Source organism: Zalophus californianus, chromosome 4 (assembly GCF_009762305.2).
Source record: "Zalophus californianus isolate mZalCal1 chromosome 4, mZalCal1.pri.v2, whole genome shotgun sequence".
NCBI classification, from domain to species: Eukaryota; Metazoa; Chordata; class Mammalia; order Carnivora; family Otariidae; genus Zalophus; species Zalophus californianus.
Genome location: NC_045598.1, coordinates 70564666 through 70590517, shown reverse-complemented (window position 1 = coordinate 70590517; position 25852 = coordinate 70564666). Strand labels below are relative to the sequence as shown.

The 25852-nt window shown below is 36.6% G+C and overlaps 1 protein-coding gene across 1 annotated transcript; it reads right to left on the bottom strand.

The window, feature by feature from the left end:
* Positions 1 to 766: 766 nt before the first annotated feature.
* RPF1 (ribosome production factor 1 homolog) lies at positions 767 to 25669 on the bottom strand. Its single transcript, XM_027623930.2, has 9 exons — positions 25294 to 25669; positions 23672 to 23728; positions 21879 to 21959; positions 10687 to 10782; positions 9956 to 10109; positions 2555 to 2637; positions 1959 to 2140; positions 1652 to 1778; positions 767 to 996 (listed from the first exon to the last, which is right to left on the bottom strand). The coding sequence occupies exons 1-9, from the start codon at positions 25519 to 25521 to the stop codon at positions 955 to 957; spliced, it is 1050 nt and encodes a 349-aa protein (XP_027479731.1). The 5' UTR covers positions 25522 to 25669; the 3' UTR covers positions 767 to 954.
* Between the last annotated feature and the right edge of the window lie 183 nt (positions 25670 to 25852).

Here is a 25852-nt window from a genome sequence, read left to right as displayed (position 1 = left end):
TACATGACAGTTTCCCATTGTCATTAAGAAGGGGTTAAGTTATAGTGTTTTTTCCTACCAACTCATCTCACATATAATTTTATGCCATACATTTATTTGAAAGACTATAGGGAATTAAAGGTAAGTTGCAGACTTCTGTATCCTTTCAAGGTCAAGAAGAAGCTGCTAGTACTAGTCCTACTCATGAGTTATTTGCAGGATTAACTTTGTTTTAATAATAAATATTTCTAATAAGCTCTTGTGTAGGGTTATTACCATTATAGCTAAGAGTTAATTACTTCTTAATAGATTACTCTCCTAATAAGGACAGTAAAGACTGGACATAGGAATTCCATTAGAAGATGTTAAGAAAAACAGACTTTTAAACGTTTCTTGGGTGGAATACTATAGTACGATGTAATGAGGTACAAAGTACCAAGAAAAAAGGAACCAAAGTTTAGCTTCAGTAATTTGCAACTGTTAAGTCCTTGGTAAACCATTTTGCTTTAAATTTTTACCATTCTGAAAGGCTTAAGGAAATATGAAAACATCCCAGAAACCTGGCCTCCCAATATACATGCAGGAAACAGAATTAAAGTTATGTGCCAGATCCAAGATTAGGCTGGTAGAAAACCATTGATTGGGTTAGTATCTACCAAGGACTGTATTTTCTCTCCAGGCCACATGTTCCATGAAAGTACACGTGGAAAAGTTAGTTTGAATCTTGAGTCCAACTTATAAGTACCTAGAAATAAGAGAATTTTTAGGAAACTTAAACTGCAACTTCTAAATTCACCAAAATGACTTTTATTTGTATTTACTACATAGACGGTGAATGGTAATTCATGGCACTTGATACTTTGTCCAGACATGAAAAGGTTTATGAAACCAGTAAATGACATTTTGAAAAGGGTCTTCTGTCATAAATCCAGGATTGGCCTGTTTAGCACAATTCAGTACTATTCCTTCAGTATTTTATAAATGGAATTTTCTTCTACTTGTATCCATTTCCCGGGGCTGAAAATTAGGAAAAAAAAAAGTAAAACAATTTATAGGTAACAATGCTTTAAAAAAAAAAAAAAACCCTTCTGGGTCCATTTCAGAGTTCAGAGACTGCATAGTCTAGGTCTAATAAAGGTATTAGAAGTTTATTATATGTAGGTGTATATATACATATAAAATTTTGAAGTAAAAATACCTAAGTGAATTATTGCTTACTAGAAAAGAGACGGGTTTTAAAATATTGAAGTTTTCATTTGTGATTTAAAATGATCTACAAACTTTACAAAACCTCTATAGCAAAAGTTTTCAAACATAGAGCAGAATCGTAACACTGGCTTATAAATGGAGTGCTGGGCCCCACTCCCTAAGATGCTGATTTGGTAGGTCTGTGGGCCAACAATCTGCCTTCCTAACAGGTTCCTAGGTGATGCTGCTGGCCCACTTTGAGGACCACTGATCTTTAGGATAATTCAAATGAACCAGGGTTCATCACCAGAGCAAAATACCCTATTAGAGACTGGTTTTTTCAAGCTTATGTTTTTTTTTCAAGCTTATGGAGGTCAGAAGCATAGCTTGAGATGTAAGCACTCTCAAAGCATAAAGTACATGGTTTCCTTCTCATTCCATTCTTTTAAAATGATCTAAATGGTTTTTGAAATAAGGCACATACCTTATGGACCCATTCATACTCTCCATATTTAGAATCAAAGGTTCCTTTCTGAAGAGATCTTAATTTTAAGGTAAAACGTGGTCCAAGTTCCTGAATTCCCACTTTCTTTTCACTCTTGAATATGTACCTTCAAAGATAAAGAAGGGAAAACAGTCTGAATGAATCAAATGTAATTTCACGTGACAGAGTTCAAAAGATAAATTTCTCATCTACAATACTTGTCACAATACGTTAGAAAACATGTTTACATTGAAAATATATTTCATGATTTAAGTCAAAGTCTAAGGAGTTAAAGTACCTTCCTCACCTATGAAATCTGAAGAAGATATAGTCCCGTTGATTGTGGAATGTGGCAACTTGCCTCCCAATAAACTGAGGATTATGGGGAAAGAGAGATGCAAACATACGTCCAACAGAATGACCCAGTCTCGTTGTAAAGTTATTCAAAATTATTTCAGGTATGTGTTCTGTAGGGTCCTTGCCTCTTCTCTGGAAAAATGATGAAAAATATCACAATAAGGAATTAATCTATATCCTGATACTGTGAGTTTAAGAATTTATGTGACAAACTGAAAAATTTTAAAGGTATCTTTCTTAATGACAAACTACCACAGATGACTTATCAATCCCATTAAATAAAATACATCTAAAATTATTTTAACATGCAGTTGACTGTACCAGAAAGTCCTACTAGAAAAGTAACCTGTTTCATAGTAATGAAGGCTATTGCCTGTCTGCCATAACTCAATTACAATCTCATAAGAAAACTGCCAGTAGATGAAACTTGCTTTAAGCAGAAGGACCAATGCCATTATAAAAGCAATTCAATCTGCAAGTCTACAGAGTTGACTAAGCATATACTGCAAGGAGACCAATGCCAATCAAGGAATGAATAAAACTTACCTTAATTTCTTTACGCAAACGAACACTGCTCATCTTAAAATGAGCAGTTGGGCCATTTGGCAAGTGACTCAGAATTAATCCATCTGTTCATAAAGCTAAGAACACACTGAACGCTGTAATTTAAATCTTAAATTGTATAAATAACTGGGCCTCTGTATGTCCAAAGGCTTATAAAATTTGTAGCTAGGTGAATAGGTAGGTACATGTATGCCTCTGGGTTAACAGTTTCTTACCACACTCAAAACTAAAGCCCCGTGGGTGCCTGGGTGGCTCAGTTGTTAAGCATCTGCCTTTGGCTCAGGTCATGATCCCAGGGTCCTGGGATCGAGTCCCACATCGGGCTCCCTGCTCCGCAGGAAGCCTGCTTCTCCCTCTCCCACTCCCCCTGCTTGTGTTCCTGCTCTCGCTGTCTCTCTCTGTCAAATAAGATCTTTAAAAAAAAAAAAAAACAAAAACTAAAGCCCCGTAAGTCAACCCAGTATTTCAAAAAAAGATTAACCTATAGTACTCCCACTTTTTCTCTTCACCATATGATAAATGACTCATCACCCACAAGAGGGTGTGTTGGGTATTCAACAAAACTAGGCAAAAGGAGCTTATGTCCACTACCCTAACAGTAGTAAGACAAGATGGGATTCTAGCATGATTTTAGCATTGCAAACAAAAAGTTTACCTCCATGTTCAGAGGCCTTATAACCCTAAAAATGCACTTTCATACATAAACACACTTGTGTGCATATTTTTTTATACATTTGTAGGGTTAGTATATGCTGTCAGCTTTGAATACTGTCCCATAAGACTAGAGACTCCTAAGCTCTCTTTTTGAAATCAAAGTTATTAGTGTTTCTCAAAAGACAAGCTCTTATTCTTGGGATTACTGTGCCACAAAGTAAAATCAACTAATTAATAACCAGGTTTTTACTGACTGTCTACCACAGAGACTCCCGGCAAACGTACTAAACTATAAATGAAATATATCTACAACTGGCAGGGTTAGCAGCCCAAGGGCTTTAAAAGTCTGGAACGCAGCTACCCATACAACATTCCTCAAGTCTTTGTGACACAACTTGATTCTTCCAAATATGGAAACTTAAAAGGTCAGAATCAGACTATTCCAAATTATCTGCACATGGTTTTACAAAACAAATGTTGCCATCTTTTTATAAAGGCATCAACATTCTCCCATTAGCCCATGGGTTATCTTCAACTTCCTCCTTCCCTTCCTTACCAAATCCTATTTACTGCTTTTACCCTCACATTAAGGACTTCCATAGCCTCCTCTTTACCCTTACTGCTATTCTCTTAGTTGAGGTCCTTGAGATTTTCCACCACATTAAAACAGTATCCTAGTTGGTCTGACCCCTTACCATTCCAAGTACATTTTCTAATAGACTGTAAATCAAGTTTATATGTAATAAGGTATGGGACGCAACTGTCATTTTATCTACCACAGTTTCTCACGCTAAGTGAAAAGCAAACTAGATACACCTTGAGTCTTGACAGCTGTAAGCTAATTTCAAACTACTCTCATGACTGCTCATCTACAAAACAAAGATATCAGTACAGCTCTCACGTGGCCCCAAATCACCTTTCTAATCTGTCTCCCTTGTGCCTATGTTTCTTAACTGGTAGGCACACAATCTCTTATACACCATACATATTAATGCTATTATGTATTTTTTGTTCATGCTATTTCAAATACCTGCATTTTGTAACTCATCCCTAAGACCCACTAATGAGTGCCTTTATGTTTGTTATTGTTTTATATATCCGGGTGCCCCCTTGTTGGGTGCATATTTACAATTGTTAGATCTTGTTCAATTGTCCCCTATATTACGATAATGTTCTGCATCTCGTTAGTCTTTGAAGTCTAGTTTGTAAGTCTGATATAAGCACTGATACCCCAGCTTTTTTTTTACATCCATTTTGCTTCTCCATCCCCTCACTTTCAATTGGCATGTATCTTTAGTTTAAAATGGGTCTCTTGTAGGCAGCATATAGATGGGTCTTCTCTATCCATTCTGATTGGAGCGTTTAGTCCATTTACATTCAGAGTAATTACTGACAGATATGTATTTAGTGCCATTTTATTACTTGTTTTGTCATTGTTTCTGGAGATCTTTCTACTTTCAAGAGTCTCCTTTAATACTTCTTGCAGGACTGGTTCAGTGGTCACAAACTCCATTAGTTTTTGTTTGGGAAACTCTCTCTCCTTCTATTCTGAATGGTAGCCTTGCTGGATAGAACATTCTTGGCTGCAGATTTTTCCCATTCAGCCCTTTGAATACACCATACCACTGCCTTCTAGCTTGCCAAGTTTGTTGAGAAATCTGCAGCTAGCCTTTTGGGTCTTCTCTTGTAAGTTGGGGACTTCCTTTTGTCTTACTGGGTTTTTTTTAAGATTTTTTTTATCACTATATTTTGACATTTTAACTACAACGTATCTTGGTGATGGCCTGTTTTTGTTGATTTTGATGGGAGTTCTCTGTGCCTCCTGGATGTGGATGTCTAGTCCCTTCCCCAGATTAGGGAAGTTTTCAACTATTATTTCCTCAAATTTTCTGCCCCCTTTTCTCTCTTCTTCTGGCACTCTTATGAGTATTGTTATGTTTGATGGAGTCACTGAATTCCCTAAATCTGTTCTCATGTTCCATAATTCTTTTGTTCAGCTTATTTTCCGTTCTTGTCTTCTATATCACTTACTCATTCCTCTGCTTCTTCTAGCCTTGTGTTCACTGTATCTAGCCTGTTTCCAATCTCAGTCATTGCATTTTTCGGTTCTGACTTTTAACTCTTTTATCTCTGTGGTAAGGGCCTCCCTGAAATCTCTTTTCTCAAGCCCAACGAATATCCTTGATTGTTGCTTTAAATTCTCCAGCAGACATGTTACTTATATCTGTTTTGCTTAGATCTCTGGCTGTGACATTATCTTGTTCTTTCATTCGGGATAAATTTTTCCATCTGGCATTCTGTCAAAGTCTCTGCTTTCTTTTGTGTTAGAAAAGCTCGTTATGTTTCCTGCTCCAAACAGTAATGGCTTTAGGAAGTAGAGGTCCTATACGGCCCAGGGCCTGGCACTTTAGGAAGTGTCCCTGGTGTGTGCTGTGTGTGCTCTACCTTGTGTTCTGGCTGTTCTGTCCTTCAGGCCAGCTGTCTGCAGAGGCTCTCCTGGCCTGCAGTGGGCAGTGTTTGGTCCTCGGCCAGAATCTGGTGAGTTTTAACTAGGTGTGCTCTGATCTGTTTGTTAAATGAGACCTGATACTACTTCCACTAGATCTGAAGCCCTGCAGAACTCTTTGGTCAGGAGACATGGTGCTGGTCTTCTGGGGAAGGGGCTCGCCGTGCTAGGACTGAGGCAAGCTTGACCAAGAAGGGCAGTACTGTTGAGGCCTACTTCAAATGCCACCTCTTTTTACACAGTTAAAATTAAGCTTTAAATCTCAGCTGTCACTGTTACTTAACTTTAGCACCTGTCACTTATTTGACTTATAATCATGTAAATGACTTTCTTCCCAACTAATCTGTTAACTCTTGGAAGACAGATTTGTTTCTAATAAATACTAGTGCCTACCACATAGCAGATAATCAGTGTTATTTGAATTCTTTCCTACTTCTCAAAAATTCACCACAGGTTCAATTTCATGAGGTATAACCAAAAGTATTTCTGGATCATTTGCACACTGGAAAAAACCATGAAATCTCAGGATGCTAAGAAGGTAAAGATAATTTCTTCCAACATAAATCAAGACTTGACTCCTTCCTAGAACATTCCCACTAAATTGTGGCTTCTGTCAAAAGAAAACTACAAAATCCAAAATTATCAGTTCCTAAGTACCTGCAATGTACAAAAAGCTTTACTACTTATGTTATTGATAATTCCTAACATAAACCATGAAGAATAGGAGTCATTATCCCTATTTCAGTAACAAGGAAAAGAGGTTGAGAAGGGTTAGGCAGATTAGCCCAAATTTCAGAGCTAGGTGGCAGATCTTACTAGGTGGGATTACACCTGTGCACAAGCCCTAATGCATAGAGGCATTCTGTTTTTTATCACTATATTTTGACATTTTAACTACAACGTATCTTGGTGATGGCCTGTTTTTGTTGATTTTGATGGGAGTTCTCTGTGCCTCCTGGATGTGGATGTCTAGTCCCTTCCCCAGATTAGGGAAGTTTTCAACTATTATTTCCTCAAATTTTCTGCCCCCTTTTCTCTCTTCTTCTGGCACTCTTATGAGTATTGTTATGTTTGATGGAGTCACTGAATTCCCTAAATCTGTTCTCATGTTCCATAATTCTTTTAGACTGAGGTAAAACTGACTTTCAGTACCCAAAGGCCAAGAATGCAAAACAGCCTACAAGCCGCCAAAAGTACAGCACAAAGACTTACCTAGCTCAAATTTCCATTTAAAAATACTGAATAGAGGACATAGGTCTCTCCAGAAAAAACTTCCATGCTTCCCCCTATATCATTTATTAACATGCCTACAACAGACCAGGCGTTAAGCCGCGGAAATATAATACATTTCATGTGGTCTTTGTGGGAACCCTAAAGATTTAGCTATTTTTTCTTACTTTAAAATAGGAGAAAACCGAGTAGCTAAGAAACTTGACAAAAATTACAAAAGCAGCAAGTAATGAAGTGTATTTGACATCACATCTGCCTGACCCAAAGCCACTATACTACAGTTTACATAACTGACAAAGCTCTTTTCTAGAGGAAATCAAGGTTATATCTCCATAAATTTCCACCATTTGGCACTACTCTTTTACAGCAGCCCTTCCAGTATCTTGTCATGCCCCCATATTCTAATTTCCCACAGGCCGAATATCCTCAATTCTTTCAACTTTTCTCCAAGTGTCACCATTAGGAATCGTGACTTACTATTTGTAAGCCCATGTTAAGTCTCTAGGAATCACACTGCCATTCCTATTATGTGCCTACAAATTATTCTCCCTTTAATTATTCTACATGTTTTTTCTGGATCATGGCAAATACTAACTGGCAGTCCTCTCCCCCTCCTCCTTCCATTTGCCTGTCTCATATCTTCCTCAGAGTTAGCAAAGTCTCATTTACAAGTTTGTGCAGATATTCTTTGAAGCCAGGATATCTGACCTTATTCAGAGTTTCTAGGCCTTATCTTAAAATCTTTTTAACCAAGATGGACTTCCAATGCCCCTTATCAATGTCCTTATTAGTCTTAAAGACCATTCTCTGTTAAGAGAACACAAAAGCAATTTAGGAGGTCTGCTTTCCTAGCTTCTTCCACCAACACTTTGCCATCAACTGCATTAGTACATATCAATTAGAAAAGAAAATGAAGTACCTTTGAAATTATAAAAATCAACATTCAGGGGCACCTGGGTGGCTCAGTCAGTTAAGCATCTGCCTGTGGCTCAGGTCATGATCCCAGCGTCCTGGGATCAAGCCCCACGTCAGGCTCCCACTGGAGCCTGCTTCTCCCTCTCCTTCCCGCTTGTGCTCTCTCTCTCACTATCTCTGTCACTATCTCCCTCTCTCAAATAAATAAAATCTAAAAAAAAAAAAATCAACATCCAGGCAGGATTATACTTATAAAAATTCTATTCATTAGGACTTTTAAAAACTACACAATTCTATACTCAAAACCTACAATCATGGGACACCTAACACATGCATATGTATGTATGCATATATATATTTATGTATATAGGAATATAATCTCACACTTGGGTTAATTAGTCTAGTTATTTCCTTAATATAAATCTGGTCTATGTACTGATGGTACCTTAATGATCTGAAGGTGTCCAATATGGTAACCAGAAAAATATTAATATACTTTGGGTAAAAAGACAATACAATTTTATAAGGAAAAGAGAACATAAGTCTAAAGGCAACAGATGGTATAAGTGAAACTTACGAACCTATATAAAATACCTCAACTAAAACAAGGATACAATGTTTATTGAATTGATGAATGCCTGCTAGCAGCCTTAAAATGGTAATAATTTTTTAACTGCCAAAAATAAGAGAGGAACACAGACCCTGCCACTTTATTTTGAGAGACAGTTTTAAAGAAAGCAGAAACTACATTAAAAACATCTCTTCTGGAATAGTTACGTATTCAAGAGATTTTAGTTATTTTGGTACATTAACCCACAATCCAAGCCAAATTATAATATGGCCAACAAAACATCACATTAGAAAGCTAGTTTTAGCCTATTTTAGTCTCTGGAAAGCAACCTGTACAAGTGGATAATGTCTTTAACTTATACTGAAAATAATAAGGCCCTAAAAGTTATTTAGGTTTTTAAAACATAGCTTTTAAACTATTATTAAAAAAAAAAAAAAAAAAAGGCAGTGTTCATTGATTTAAAAAAAAATGTTATTCTGGCAGCAGCAAAGTCCTATCCCTATTTTTTATGAATCCTTAATAATTTTAATAATTTGACCCATTCAAATGATCATCTTCAAAATTAATGAGCTCACAGGGGAGCCTGGGTGGCTAACTCTTAATTTTTGCTCAGGTCATGATCTCAGGATCCTGGGGTTGAGCCCCACTGCCTCTGCTCCTTCCCCTGCTTCATGTGCTCTCTAAAAATAAATAAATCTTTAAAAAAATTAAATTACATTAATGAGCTCATAGGCACCATTCAATAAATAAGTAAAACAGCAGCAACAACAAAAACAAACCTAGGCATCTTTATGTGCTCTTTCATCTCCAAACAGGAAAAAAAATACCTTGGTTTCATGTGACACAGTCACCTCAGATCTGAGACTCACAGAAAAAAGGATAGAGTATTCTTGGCATCTGAAACAGTAGCAAATACATAATACGGGCTCAAACATCTACCTCAAAAATGTACTCCTGTGATACCACCCCTGGTAACATAAAATCTAGCCATATCTAACTACCTGCAGATCCCCAGCTGGGTCAGCTCCATCATGCCTCTGCCTTTACAAATAGTATATCTGCACTGGGCACTCTTCTTCCACCTTATTCACCTCATTTACCCATATTCACCTTGACTGAGCTTAAGCATATTTTCTGTGAAGTCCTTCCTCCCTGATATCCCCAGGACAGATTTTACCAGAGTGTGCAGTGTATTTCTCTAATTGTACTATCCACTCTCCATTTTTGTTAGTTTGCTTATCTATTTTCTCCTACTAGATTATGAACTCCCTGAAGCTCTTGTTCATCTCTGCATCTTTTACTAAGGATTAAAGTAATGTCTTGCCTGTAGCATTTACTTGATGAATATTTGCTACATGAAAAGTTCATAGAATCTTAGATTCATAATTTTCTAGCTTAAAAAATTATGTTCTTAAAGTTATAGAAAACATTTCCTTATTCTTTCAAATATATTTTAAAAGGGGGCTGAAGGTGAGACAGGAAAACTTCTTTAATAAAGAAAGGATACTTGGTGTTTTACGATCTTCATTAATAACAATCAGATCTGTGAAATCTCTTGAAATGCACTGTGGAATAATTTTTTTCAGAGCCAGTCCTCTTCTGTAATAAACATGTGAGTTTGGTATAACTGTGGAGAGCTGTTCACAGAGTCGTACTGTTCTCTGCAAAACAAAATAACAGAAATCCTAGAAGGTGAAAAGGAATCAGTCTTATGTGGAATACATTTATAAAGAAAAAAGCAATGATTAATATAAGTGTTATTAATAAAGGGCAAGGGTAGGGAAAGAATGATATCTGAACAGTATTTAATCCTTTATCAAAGGCTGATCATCCTAAAGCAGTGGTTCTCAAATGGGGGTGATTATGCCCCACTGGAGGACACTTGGCAAAAATAGTTCTAACTGGTGGTAGTGGTAGGGGTGGTGGGTAGTGGTATCTAGTGGGCAGAGGCCAGGCATGCTCCTAAACATCCTATGATGAACAGGACTATCCCCATGATAAAAAATGATGCAGCCCAGAATGCTAATAGTGCTGAGGCTGATAAACTCTATCCTGAAAAATCATGCTTAGAGAAGCTGTATCACATCACAGTATTAATTTTATTTAGCTTATTCACAGGTATTATCTATGGCAATTACTAATAATTTAACTCAGATCTTCTGAAAGGAGTTCTTTTAAATAGTCTAAGTAATGTAAGAAAATTAAGAATTCAATAACTATACTGATTGATATGTTTACCCCATGAGGTCTATCTGATGTTGTGATGAGAATCTTGGGAGAAGTTTGTCTGTTGAAGTAAGAAGCAAATTCATCTGTAGTTTCATCATAAGCAACCTGTGAACAGAAAAAAATATAATCTTATATCAAACAAATACTCTACTAGGCCAAAATTTTAAAAGTAGCTCCAGCAGGATTCAATGACACTGACTACCTTCCTAGCTGATAGGGGATTTAAAGAAAGCCAAGAAGGACTTATATCAATGGCAACATGAATAGGCTGAGTGATTTTCTATTTGCAGAATACAAGTATAAAACTGGAAAAAATTGTCAAAAAACAATTTCAAGACACAAACTGAGCTGTGTTTATTCTTTTGAAGATTAAAGATTATTTATTTATTTAGAGAGAGAGAGAAAAGAGTGTGTGAGCAGGGGGAGGGGCAGAGGAAGAGGGAGACAATCTCAAGCAGACTCCGTGCTGAGTGCAGAACCCAACACAGGACTCGATCTCACGACCCTGAGATCATGACCTGACCTGAAATCAAAAGTTGGGTGCTTAACCAAATGAACCACTTAGGCGCCCTGAGCTGTGTTCATTTTTGAAAAATGGCTAGGGCTAGGGGCAAGGACATCAGGAATCTTGCTTAGAACTATTCCATTTCTTCCATCAACATGGCTGTGAAAATAGTAACTTTATCAACTTTAGGTCTGATGGTAGGCAAGAACCAGCAATCTTGAATCTAAGGGTGGTGGACTGGATTGGGGAGAGGTGGATTTGAAAACCATTGCTTTGCTAGTCCAAGGTTACTGGGCCAGTTCAGGGTAGGTGTGGACCAACCAGAAATATAAAGGAGAGCTAAGGAAGTGAAAGAGCCATAGAGGGGCTGAGATAATCTCCACAAATCCCTGGCTGACAGCCGAACTACACATGGGAGCGTTCTAAGAAACCAATTCACATGAAAGGCGAAAGAGACTTGAGAACCGGCTGCAACTTTGAATGCAATCCTCAACCCACACCCAGCTCAGTTGATAGAAGTTGAGAGGCTCAAGGTACCTCAACACAATCTCTACCCAAATCACTGGCTTACCATTAAGCCATACAAACAAAGAGATGATCTCTAGGGAGGGGTTAAAAATAACAATAAAAAAACAAGAAGAGACACACATTGCTGATAAAGGAAATTCAACTTTTAATGTTTGTGGGCCCTGCTCCTGGGCTCCCAAGGAAGCGAACTTTTACCAAGGTTAGCATGACTTCACCAAACTTCAAAGCATGGGCTCTATTTCTGCCCCAAACACACACTGTATATCTACTTTGTTAACAAATAACTTTCCAGAAGAACACTTTAAACTAAAGATGAGTAAAAATCTCCCTAAATTCCACTCCCATACCTCCAAAGCCTGCAACCTTGCACATACTAAAAGCATAAGATAAAGTTTGTAATTTTCTGAAATGTCCTTTGTCATGATGCTTTGTAACTCTTGATGTAACAAAAAACATACATAACCCTGTATTAGATGTTCCTTCTCCAGAGTACTCTCTTCTTTGTCAAGACTGTATCCTGACCAGCTGTCCTCAACTGGGCTTGGCTGCTTGCTTTCCTTTCTCTCTCTCTCTCTCTTTTTTTTTTTAGAAATTCTAAAAGATTTGTTCATTTTGCATCGACAGTGCTACTGATGGGGAGACATATTCATTACACAGTTTAAATCTAGGCAAGTTACTAGAACAAAAAAAATCAATAACTCAGAAAATAAAACAGTCCAGAACTACTGTAATATGTTGTCTAAAATGTCCAGCTTTCGGCCAAAAAATTAGGTATTTAGTATGACCTATAATCAGGAAAAAAGCAGCCAATAAAAACTGTCTCTGACTGGGCCTAGATGTTGAATTTAGTGAAAATTTCAAAGTAGCATAATAAATCTATTCAAGAAATTAAGAGAAAAGAGGAGCTTAATGTGGATCTAAGATGGTAAAAGAATCAATGAATTTGAAATTGGATTAATAAATATCCAATCTGAAGAACAGAGAAAACAATCATCAAAAAAAGAGTAAAACTGAAGAAACTTAGGACAATGTTAACCATTTCAATAGTGTGTGAAAAGGAAGTCTCTGGGGCACCTGGGTGGCTCAGTCCATTAAGCGTCTGCCTTCGGCTCAGGTCATGATCCCAGGGTCCTGGGATCAAGCCCCACACTGGGCTCCCTGCTCATCGGGGAACCTGCTTCTCCCTCTCCCTCTCCCCCTGATCCTTCTCTCTCTCTCTCTCTAATAAATAAATAAATAAATCTTAAAAAAAAAAAAAAAAAGGAACTCTTTGAAGGAAAGAGAATGTAGAAAAAAGTATTTGAAGAAATAATGGGTGAAAAATTCTTAACATACAGCTACAAGCTCAACAAACCCCAAATAGGATAAAAAGAACAATAACCTAAACACATCTAAGTCAAACTGCTAAGAGCCAAAAACAGAACATTTTGAAAGAAATAAGAAAAATCATGTGTAGGTGAACAACTATTAAAATGGCTGATGTCTCATCAGAAATTATGAAGGTCAAAATGTAATGGAATATGTTCCAAATACTAAAAGAAAAAAAAAAAGTCAACCAAGAATTTTGTAATTTGCAAAATTCTTTCAAAACTGAAGGTAAAATAAGTGTATTTTCAAATAAACAAAAATGAGGTAATTAGCTATTAGATCTGTTATAAAATCAAAAACATAAGGAGATTCTACAGGCTGAAAGAAAATGACAGCAGATGGTAACTCGGATCCAAGGAAAAGAAAGAACAGCACTATAAATGGTAAATACAAAGGTAACCACAAAAGACTGTGGGTGTGTGTACACTCTTAATTTCTTTTTTTTAATGAGATTATTTAAAGCAGAAATTATAACACTGCATTTATAACATAGGCAGATGTTGTATATATGACAACACCATAAACAACAGTGGAGGAAACAAAGCTACACTGGTATAAACCTGCTATACTTTACCAGCATCACATCTATATTTACTTGAAGTAGATTGTGATAAATAAAGAAGTATGCTGTAATTCCTAGAGAAACTGGTAAAAGAACCCTAAATATATAATTCAAAAGATTAAGAGGAATTAAAATAGCATACTAAAAAATATTTTTTAATATAAAAGAAAGCAGTCAAGGAGAAACAATAAAAATAAAGATATAAAATATGTTAAAAAAAGCAAAATGGCAGATATAAATATAACTACATCAATAATTAACATTAAACACTAATTGTCAGACTGAATGAAAGAGCAATATCCAACCATATGCTGTCTGTAAGTGACATTTTAAATTCAAAGATACAAACTGGTTAAAAGTAAAAGCATGAAAAAAGATATACCATGTGAACAGTAACCATAAGAGAATTTAGATGGCTATGTGTACATGCGACAAAATAGACATTAAGAAAAGAAATGCTGCAGTGAACAATTTAAGGGACGGGACAATAAGGGACACTGGATTACGAGTCAGTACATTAGGAAGATACAGTAATTGTAAGCGGACACATACCTGAAGAAAAGTAAAAACAAAAAAAATTAAAAATAGGTATGTACCTATACCTCAATATCATAAAAGCCATCGATGAAAAACCTACAGCAAATATCATTCTCAATGGGGAAAAGCTGAGGGCTTTTCCCCTAAGGTCAGGAACGTGGCAGGGATGTCCACTCTCACCACTGCTATTCAACATAGTATTAGAAGTCCTAGCCACAGCAATCAGACAACAAAAAGAAATCAAAGGCATCCAAATCAGCAAAGAGGAAGTCAAACTCTCACTCTTTGCAGATGATATGATACTGTGTGTGCAAAACCCAAAAGACTCCACCCCAAAATTGCTAGAACTCATACAGGAATTCAGTAAAGTAGCAGGATATAAAATCAATGCACAGAAATCAGTGGCATTCCTATACACCAACAACAAGACAGAAGAGAGACAAATCAAGGAGTTGATCCCATTTACAATTGCACCCAAAACCATAAGATACCTAGGAATAAATTTCACCAAAGAGGCAAAGGATCTGTACTCAGAAAACTATAAAATACTCATGAAAGAAATTGACGGAAGACACAAAGAAATGGAAAAACGTTCCATGCTCATGGATTGGAAGAACAAACATTGTGAAGATGTCAATGCTACCTAGAGCAATCTACACATTCAATGCAATCCCCATCAAAATACCATCCACCTTTTTCAAAGAAATGGAACAAATAATCCTAAAATTTGTATGGAACCAGAAGAGACCCTGAATAGCCAGAGGAATATTGAAAAAGAAAAGCAAAGCTGGCGGCACCACAATTCCGGACTTCCAGCTCTATTACAAAGTTGTCATCATTAAGACAGTATGGTACTGGCACAAAAACAGACACATAGATCAATGAAACAGAAGAGAGAGCCCAGAAATGGACCCTCAACTCTATGGTCAACTAATCTTTGACAAAGCAGGAAAGAATGTCCAATGGAAAAAAGACAGTCTCTTCAACAAATGGTGTTGGGAAAATTGGACAGCCACATGCAGAAGAATGAAACTGGACCATTTCCTTACACCACACACAAAAATAGACTCCAAATGGTTGAAAGACCTAAATGTGAGACAGGAGTCCATCAAAATCCTAAAGGAGAACACAGGCAGCAACCTCTTCGACCTCAGCCACAGCAACTTCTTCCTAGAAACATCGCCAAAGGCAAGGGAAGTCAGGGCAAAAATGAACTACTGGGATGTCATCAAGATAAAAAGCTTTTGCACAGCAAAAGAAACAGTCCACAAAACCAAAAGACAACCAACAGAATGGGAGAAAATATTTGCAAATGACATATCAGATAAAGGGCTAGTATCCAAAATCTATAAAGAACTTATCCAACTCAACACCCAAAGAACAAATGATCCAATCAAGAAATGGGCAGAAGACATGAACAGACATTTTTCCAAAGAAGACATCCAAATGGCCAACAGACACATGAAAAAGTGCTCAACATCGCTCGGCATCAGGGAAATCCAAATCAAAACCTCAATGAGATACCACCTCACACCCGTCAGAATGGCTAAAATTAACAAGTCCGGAAACGACAGATGTTGGCGGGGATGTGGAGAAAGGGGAACCCTCCTACACTGTTGGTGGGAATGCAAGCTGGTGCAACCACTCTGGAAAACAGTATGGAGGTTCCTCAAACAGTTGAAAATAGAGCTACCATACGATCCAGCAATTGCACTACTGGGTATTTACCACAAAGATACAAATGTAGGGATCCGAAGGGGTACGTGCACCCCAATGTTTATAGCAGCAATGTCCACAATACCAAACTGTGGAAAGAGCCAAGATGTCCATCGACAGATGAATGGATAAAAAAGATGTGGTGTATATACACAATGGAATATTATGCAGCCATCAAAAGGAATGAGAGCTTGCCATTTGCAACGACGTGGATGGAACTGGAGGGTGTTATGCTGAGTGAAGTAAGTCAATCAGAGAAAGACATGTATCATATGACCTCACTGATATGAGGAATTCTTAATCTCAGGAAACAAACTGAGGGTTGCTGGAGTGGTGGGGGGTGGGAGGGATTGGGTGGCTGGGTGACAGACGTTGGGGAGGGTATGTGCTACGGTGAGCACTGTGAATTGTACAAGACTGATGAATCACGGATCCGTACTTCTGAAACAAATAATGCAATATATGTTAAGAAAAAAAAAAGAAGAAGATAGCAGGAGGGGAAGAATGAAGTGGAGTTAAGTCGGAGGGGGAGATGAACCATGAGAGACGATGGACTCTGAAAAACAGAGGGTTCTAGAGGGGAGGGGGGTGGGGGGATGGGTTAGCCTGGTGATGGGTATTAAAGAGGGCACATACTGAATGGAGCACTGGGTGTTATGCACAAACAATGAATCATGGAACACATCAAAAACTAATGATGTAATGTATGGTGATTAACATAGCAATAAAAAATTATTAAAAAAAAATAGGTATGTACCTAACAAAAGAACCCCCAAAAAGACATGAAGCAAAACTGAAAGGAATGGAAGAAATGAATAATTCGAAAATTATAATTAGAGATTTCAATATTCCTCTTTCAGTAACTGATAGAATTAGAAATTCAGCAAGTATATAGAAAATCTGAACCCCACAATCAACCAACTTAAAACAACTCTCTTAACAATCTACTTCAAAACAGCAGAACATACATGTTTTCCAAAGGAACACAGAACATTCTCTAGAATAGATCTTGCCCTAGAACACAGAACAGTCTCTTTACTTGAAAAGGACTAAAATCAAACAGAGTATGTTCCAGAACCACAATAAAATTGGATTAGAAATCAACAGCAGAAATATATCTGGGAAATCCTCAAGTATTTGGAAATTGAGCAACACACTTCTTGATAATCAATGAACCAAAGAAGAAATCCCAAGAGAAATTAGAAAATATCTTGAACAGAATGAAAATGAAAACACAACAAACACATCAAAATGTATGGGCTGTGGCTACCGCAGTGCTTAGGAGGAAAACCATAGCTTTATGTGATTATATTAAAAAGAAAGAAAAGTATAAAACTAGTAATGTAAGATTCCATTTTAAGAAACTAGAAAAAGAAGAATAAATGAAATCTTAGGTAAGTAGAAGAAAAGAAATACAAGGATCAGGGGAAAAACTAATGAAATAAAATACACCAAGCAAAACAAAACAAAAGCAAAACCAAAAACATGAAATTACAAGAAGAAATCAACAAATCTTTCATTATAAGAGATACTAAGATTTGAACAATAAGGAAGGACACACATCTTAAAGCTTGGGGGATATACCAAAAGTGGTACTTAGAGGGAATTTTGTGGCCTTAATTGCTCATTATAGAAAGGAAGTTGAAAAATAAGTTAATCAAATAAAAAGAATAAACTCAAGAGAGTAATAGGAAATAAATGATAAAGATAAGGTGAGATATAAATAAATTAGAAAACAAAGTTTCAAATAGGGATGATCAAAAAAGTAGTTTGAAAAGAGTTAACAAAACATTTTATCTCTGGTGAAAAGCCCAAATAGATAATATTAGGAATGGAAAGGAACATTACTGCAGTCTCCCTTATATACACAGATACACATATTCCAAAGTTCTGACAAACCAAAACAATGTGTAAAAGATAAAACATCTTAATTAAATTGAATTTATCCCAAGAATGCAAAAGAGATTTAACATGAGAGAATCTATTTCATTTCCTACATTAATACAATAAAGGAGAAAAACTGCATACTCATCTCAATATTTGCAGAAAAAGTATCTGGTAACATTTTACATTCATTCATGATAAAACAAACAACCCCGCCAGCAAGAAAAGAATAAATGGATTTTCTTAACTCATAAGGAGAATCTACCATTAAAGATAAACATTAATGATGACATGTTAGAAGGATTCTCTTTAAAATTAGGAACATGGCACAGATAACACTATTGCCGTTTCTATTTATTTGACATGCTGGAGGTTCTAGTCAGCACAAAAGAAATAAATTATTAATGGACTGAAAGTTATTTGCAGAAATGATTAGCTAAACATGAAATGAAAACAATATTTAAACAAATTATTAGAAACGAATTTAGGTAAACTACTGTTTAGAAGATCACAATCCAAAAATCAATGGCATTTTTATAAATCAGCAAATAAAACAATTTTCAGAGATGTGATTTACACTAATAAAAAACACAAGATACACAGCAATAGCTCTAACAAAATTTATGTATAAAACTTGCATGAAGAAAACTATATTCATTGAAATGCATTTTCAGTAAGAAGACCTATCTAAAAAAAGCAATATATAAATGGAACCCCTAAGTTATCTGCTCTAATACAATTTATAATTTTATATGGCAGATGAAAGTTTCAGAGAGAGAACGTTCCTGAAGAGAGAGATTAAAGGATAGGGGCGGAGAGGGGCATTCTGCTCTAACAGATACCAAAACTTACCATGAAGATAAATAATTAAGAAAATAAAGAAGTCATACAGCAACAAACTGACCAATAGTCCAGAAAAAGGCCAAGTATATATGGATACTTGATTTATGACAAGGCATTATAATTCAGTGGGAAAGGTTGTACTATTGCAAAAATGGTGCTGGGGAAACTGGTTACATATGGTGGGGGTAGGAAAAGGGGCAGGGGAAGAAAGAAAGAAACTGGTTTTCTTTCTCCTGCCAAACAAAAAAAATTGATTCCTGGTGATTATGTACATAAATGTGAAAATCAACTCTTCAATTTTTTTAGGAAAAAAAATATGAGAACATATGATCACAGGATAAAGATTTCTTAAATATGACCAAAAAAACATTAAGTATTAAAAAACTTTAAACTCAACTATATTAAGGACTTTTATTCACCAAAAGACAACACAGAAAAAGTAAAAAGAGCATCCACAAATTGGAAGATACTTAATAAAAGATTAGTATCCAAAATATAAAAAGAAGTTCTACAAATCAGTAAAATATACTATAGGATAAAAAACTGGGCAAAAGACATGAGCTTGCATAACTTTAGCAAAAACAGTGCATACATGAAAAAGATGCTCAACCACATTAGGAGTAAGGGAAACGCAAACTCAAACCACAATGAGATAGTCCTTTATACTAGGCAAAGTCCTGGTCAGAATGTAGAAGTATTGGTCAGAATGTAGATGACCAGAAATACTGCCCTTATTCTATGCAAGTGAAAAATGATACCACTACTTTGGAAAACATTTTGGCACCACCATGTAAAGTTGAACATTTACACACCTCATGACCCAACAATTCTCCCCCAGGTAAATATTTAGGAAATTTTTACATATAATGTAGCCTCTAAATACCTATGATTTCCAATTTATCTCCAGCCAAGACCTCTTCCGTATCTCTTCAATGACAATTCCATCCTTCTATCCTTCTAACTGCTCAGGCTAAAAACCTCAATACCATCTTTGAATCCTCTTTCTCTCATATCCCATTTCCAATCTATCAAGAAATTCTAGTGGCTCTAATTTCAAAATATACACCTGGGGAAAAAACCCGAATCAAATTGATTCTCAACACACACTGTAACCACTGTAGCCCAATAGCCCAAGTCATCATCATCATAATCTCTTTCTTGGATTACTGCAGTAGCTTCCTAAGTATCTATTTGCCTCTCTAATTACATTCTCAGACAGCAACCAATTACTATTAAAAACTAAGTGTGATCATATCATTCCTCTGTACAAAACCATCCAATGGCTCATTTCACTAAGTATAAAAGCCTAAGTCCTCACGATGGGCAACAAAGCCACTGCTCTGGCCTCTGCTCTTCCCAATACTTTCCCTGGCACCTCTTCTATAACCCTCTCTCTTGCTCACTATATTTCAGCATACTGGCTTCCTTGCTGTTCTTCAAAAACATACTAAACATGCTCCTCCTGCCTTAGAGCTTTTGCATTAACTGTTTATGCACTAGTTTTTACACTGGCCATCCCTTGGAAACAAGTGGGGCAGAACTGCAAGGAGGCCAATTTCTTTACATCCAAAAATGGCTAATTTCTTTACATCCTTCAAGTCTTTGCTAAAATGTCATCTTCTCAATGAAGCCTACTCTGACCATCATTATATAGAATTGCAACCCTAACCAACAGAATGGGCAATAGACATGAACAAACAACTGATTAAAAAGAAAAGTACATAAACTGAACATAATCATGAGCAATTATGAAACTCATATTAAGTGACATTCCACAAAATACCTGGACATTAAAAGCAAAGAAAGTCCGAGGAACTGTTCCAAATCGAGGGAGGTTAAAGTCATTATAATGGAATAAAATGCATGAGCTGGATTTTTCTTTTGCTAAAAATGACGCCATTTGGACAACTGTAGACATCTGAGTAAGATGTCTAGACTAGATAATAATCAATGTTAATTCTGTGATTTTGATAACTATACCCTGTGTTTAAGAAAAACACACTTGTTTATAAGTAAAATCCACTATATTATATAGGAGTAAACAGGCTTCATGGCTGCCATTTACTCTCAAGCATTGCAGACAGAATACAAAAGAAAAACATGTGTGGTACAATTTAGTATTTAGGAAATCTAGGTGAAGGGCATATATGAATTCCCACTTTTCTATTAAGTCTGAAATTATGTCAAACTAAATAAAACGTATATACACACATACTCCTATATATATATAAAATTGCAAACTCTCTCTACCTCAGGTAGTCCTAAATCTACTTTACCCAATTTTTTTTATGATTTATTTTAGGAGGAGAGAGAGAGAGCAGGCGCATGCAGGAGGAGAGGAAGAAAGAAAATCTCAAACAGATTCCCCGTGGAACACAGTCTGAGTTGGGGCTCAGAGTCTGAGTTGGGGCTCGATCTCAACCCTGAGATCATGACATGAGCCAGAATCAAGCTGGGACGCATAAATGACTGAGCCACCCAGGCCCCCTCTTTCACTCCCCCAACACATAATTTATTTTATTATGTTCACTGTTTGTCTCTCTCCCTAGAATGTAAGTTCCAGGTGGGCTGATATTTTGTGTGTATATATGGCAGAGTGTTTGGTGCACTAGTGGGTTCCAAGTCCCTAAAACAGATCCCAATACATGGCAGGCAATCAAACATTTGCTGGAAGATTGACAGACTGATTGAATGAATGACTATATCAGGAAATGTTAAAGACTGTCACTAACAGTACTGTTCGAGAGCAAATATAACCAAAACCAAATCTGCTATACAAAAAAAAAAGTTTAAAAATGCTGATTCTCTCACTGTACTGTTGCCAACTATTCAAAAGGAAAATGTGAAAAGTGACAAGTGGATATTATCTTGAAGCCAAGAGTTTTATGAGGACACAGGAAATACCACCAAATGTTATCCTTAAATCAAAATGTCTAATACTACAAAAATCTATAGTATGAGGAATAATTTTCGAATGATATTAAAAACAACAGAAGCACTACATAAGATACTAAATGACAAAAAGTTTACCTAGACATAAAATAGCATACATTTCTAGAAAATAAGTAATCCCACTGCCCTTTTCTAGAATATTTGAGAAATTCAATTATGAAATAATCTATAGCAAATAATATGCCAACATTATAGCTGAATCAGTCCATTATACAACTTCACCAGCCAGTACTTTAAGTATCAATATATGAACAAATGATTTAGCAAATGTGGCCATCCAAATTTATTTAAGACTTGTAACATTACCTCTTCATCATTAGGGTCTACTACAGTTTCATCATATACTCTCTGGTTGTCAATGGTCTTTGGTATAGGCTTTGGTGGAGCCTAAATAAAAGCAAAAAAGATTAAGTTTTAGAAACAATTTACATTAATAATTTTGCATTCTGATTGCGGAAGAGTAACAGAAATTTACAAATAATCCAAAAACTAAATCTGTTCCTCACTTCCACTGCTACATTAATCCTAATAATAATACCGAGTAAGAGGTTTTTAACACTGAGCAGAAACATAAACATCCCAGAAGAATTGCTAACTGAATGAAATGACTTAAAACCATACAGAAGTAGCTGAAAGAAGAAAGTGGAATTAAAATAATTATCTGCTAAGTTTATTAAACAGAATGAAAAAAATTACAGTTGACCCTAAAACAACATAGATTTGAACTGTGCAGGCCCTCTTACATGCGAATTTTTTACAGTGCAAGACTATAAATGTATTTTCTTATAATTTTCTGAATAATATTTTCTTTTCTCTAGCTTATTTTATAGTAAGCATACAGTATATAGTAAACATAACATATAAAATATGTGTTAATTGATTATTTACATTATCATTAAGACTTCAGATGAATAGTAGGGTATTCATAGTTAAGTTTTTGGGACTTTCAACTGTGCAGGAGTGGAGATGGTCTGCAACCCAACTGACATGCTGTTCAAAGGTTGGCTGTACAAAGGTATATCTACCTTTCCAATACTTCCAGAAAGCTATTCAGAAATAAGTAACAAAAGCTACAAATCTAATCTTCTGAGCTAGTAATTCTAGTTTGAGGCATTTATGGTAAGGAATGAAAGGGAGGAACAATATATAAACAAATATGCAGTGTCACTATTATTGGTGGAAATGAACAGCAAATAGGGCAAATATCCAACATAAGAGGGTAATGACTACGACACTTTAACATAATGGAATACTGTTAGAATTGGCAACATACATTCTCAGCTTAGACCAAAAAGCTGTGTAAATGAAATGCTAAGGAGCAGGAACACAGAATTGTAAGCCTACACTGACTAAAACAAATTCAAAACATATGTATGCTACCAGAGATATGAAGAAGTATGAACTGATAAACTAGGATTTTATTTTTTATTATTCTATGAAACAAATATTAAGTTTTAAAAGTAATTTCTTAAAGGAGGCAGTTCTAGGAAGTCATCTTTCAGTCCAAAAAACAAGAATGGTGAAATTTCCAAATGGTGATTGGCATATTTGCTGTAATTGACTGATTACTGAGAAAATTAAGAGACTAATGTTACTTGATAGGATTCTGCAAGTCAAAACAGTCTAATACTGGCAAGTCTGGCAAGGCCTAGACTGGGGAGCTTCCTCATTCCCAAAGTCAGGAAGATGAGTTTCTGTCTCTCAAACACATAAAATTAAGTAAAATAAGCACGATGAAGCAGACACACCATTTATATGAAATTTTGAAAAAAATGCAAAACACCACTATTGTCTTCATTGTTTAGGGACACAAAAAAAGAAGTGCATGGGAACAAAACATGACAATTTCATAAGTGGTTATCTTTGGAAGGGAAAGCATTCAGGAAGAAGCATCCAAAAGACTTTGAATATTATTTGCTAAACGCACTGTTTCTAAGCTGAGTGAAGAATAGAAAGGGGTTTGTTATACTATTTATTTTCACATCTTTTATACACTGGGAATATTTTATAATAAATTTAAAAGAAAATGATACAACATAAATATCTGGAAGCATTCCTCAATATAAGACAAAAAGCAGATGGCTAAAAATTTTATTTACCTTATCACCAAGAGCTTCTCTCTCTTTCTTAAGTTTTTTCTTAATTGCCAACTTTTCCTAAAAAGTTTAAAGCAAAGAACAATATTGAGAAACCACCAGTTATATGACAAACACATACAGAAACTCTACATTACTAATGCTATGAATACTTAAACTGAGCAATCTTTGTAATGTATTAAACATCCTGACACAGATTTTCATACCTAAGTTAATGTAAACCAAATAAGCTGGCCAATCAATAAAAAATAAAGATCTTGGGGCGCCTGGGTGGCTCAGTTGGTTAAGCGACTGCCTTCGGCTCAGGTCATGATCCTGGAGTCCTGGGATGGAGTCCGGCATCGGGCTCCCTGCTCAACAGGGAGTCTGCTTCTCCCTCTGACCTTCCCCCGTCTCATGCTCTCTCTCGCTATCTCATTCTCTCTCTCAAATAAATAAATAAATAAAATCTTTAAAAAAAAAAGTCTCAATTTAAGTAAAAATGTAAAATGTATACTTAAAACAAGTTTTTGTTTTATTTTGCATTCCTAACAAGTTGCGTTCTAAAGAAAACCATGGCTATGCTGCTTGTTTCTTTTGGAAAGTACTAAAAATAAATGAGAATGGGAGATATGTTTTCAGATTGCTTCCAATGAACCACCATTAGTTTTCCATAAATCTTATAATCAAAATATGCTTTTAAAATTATTAAGAACTTGCAAAGTGAATTACAATTGTACTGTAAATCTGTACCTTCCGGAGATTTCTAAACAGAATGCTTAACACACAATACAAAGTACTCTCCCCCCCACCCCCCAGTGCCTATCTACCCTCCACCCATCAAGTTTCAGATTATGGTGTCAAGAAGTCAGAATTCTAGGAGACCCTTCCCGCAAACGCGCTCACCTAGAATGAGTTAGATTCTCTATGTACTCCAATAGCACTTTGGCGCTTATAATGAATAAGGCACAATCCACCGCCTCAAAAAATCTAGCATCTAGTAAGAGGAGACAGGCAAGTAAAAAGAATATTATGTGTGTAACTTTTATGACGTACAAGAATAAACAAATGCTTGCTTCCAATTTCAATTTAGCCACAAATAAGCACTGTGACCTTGAGCTTTATCTCCTCATATTTATCTCCTAGAACAGGCTGAAGGGAACGTTGTAAATACAATTACTAGAAACTTCACAGAATTAATTTCGGTAAGAGTTGCTGTCTAGGAATCAGAGAAGCATCACTTTGGGTTTATGCAGGGCCGTTTTACAGATTCTAGGAATCAGCCAAAGTTAGATGGAGTAGGCGAAGCACAGAGATGGAAGAATTTCGCCATCCAGGTCAGCTGGGGTATTTTCACTGCTAGGAGAGCGGTACTTCTCGCTTTCATTCTCAGAGGGGGAACCTAGAAAGGGGCTAGAAAGGAAGAGAAACCTTGACGCTCAGGTAAAAAGCTGAACCTAGAGAAAGTCTCCCAAACAGTGTGAGGGGACCAGGACACAAAAACATCATTCTCACTCGTCTAGATTAATTACCGTCTCCGGGACGCGAGGCAAGAGCGACCACGCAAGCGCTATTCCCCGCCCCACTGCCACACGCGCGCAAGAATGACGCGGCGCATGCGCCCTGCCGCCTCCGCCCCGTCCTACCTTACGCTGCTGCTGTTTCCACCGCGTGAACATTAAGTGTCGCCGTTGTTTGTTCTTAATTTCCGAAATGCTGAAGCCCGGGGGGAAGGCAGCCGCTTTCGGGAGTTGGACCCCACTTTCCGGCGCCCCATCCTCAGCGGCTGCAGCCTCCTGAGGTTCTTCGGCGGTCGCTTTCCGTTTCAGGCCTTTCTTTCCTCGGCTACCGCTCTTATCCCCGGCTTTCGCCATGGTGTTTGCTTCTAGGCGTCTGTACGGAAACGGAAATAGCTCCCCCTGTGACTCCCTTACTTAATCTTTTACTTCCGGGGTCAGGAAGTTCTTAAAGAAAAAGGTGGACTAGTACTTTGTGATCTTTAGCCATTTAAGAAGGTGGCGGAATTTAGGGGCGCCTGGGTGGCTCAGTCGTTAAGGGTCTGCCTTCAGCTCAGGCCATGATCCCGGAATTCCAGGATCGAGCCACTCATTCGTTCCCTGCTCAACGGGGAGTCGGCTTCCCTCTCTGCTCCTCCCCCTGCTCATTCTCTCTCACTTTGTCTCTCAAATAAAATAAAATCTTAAA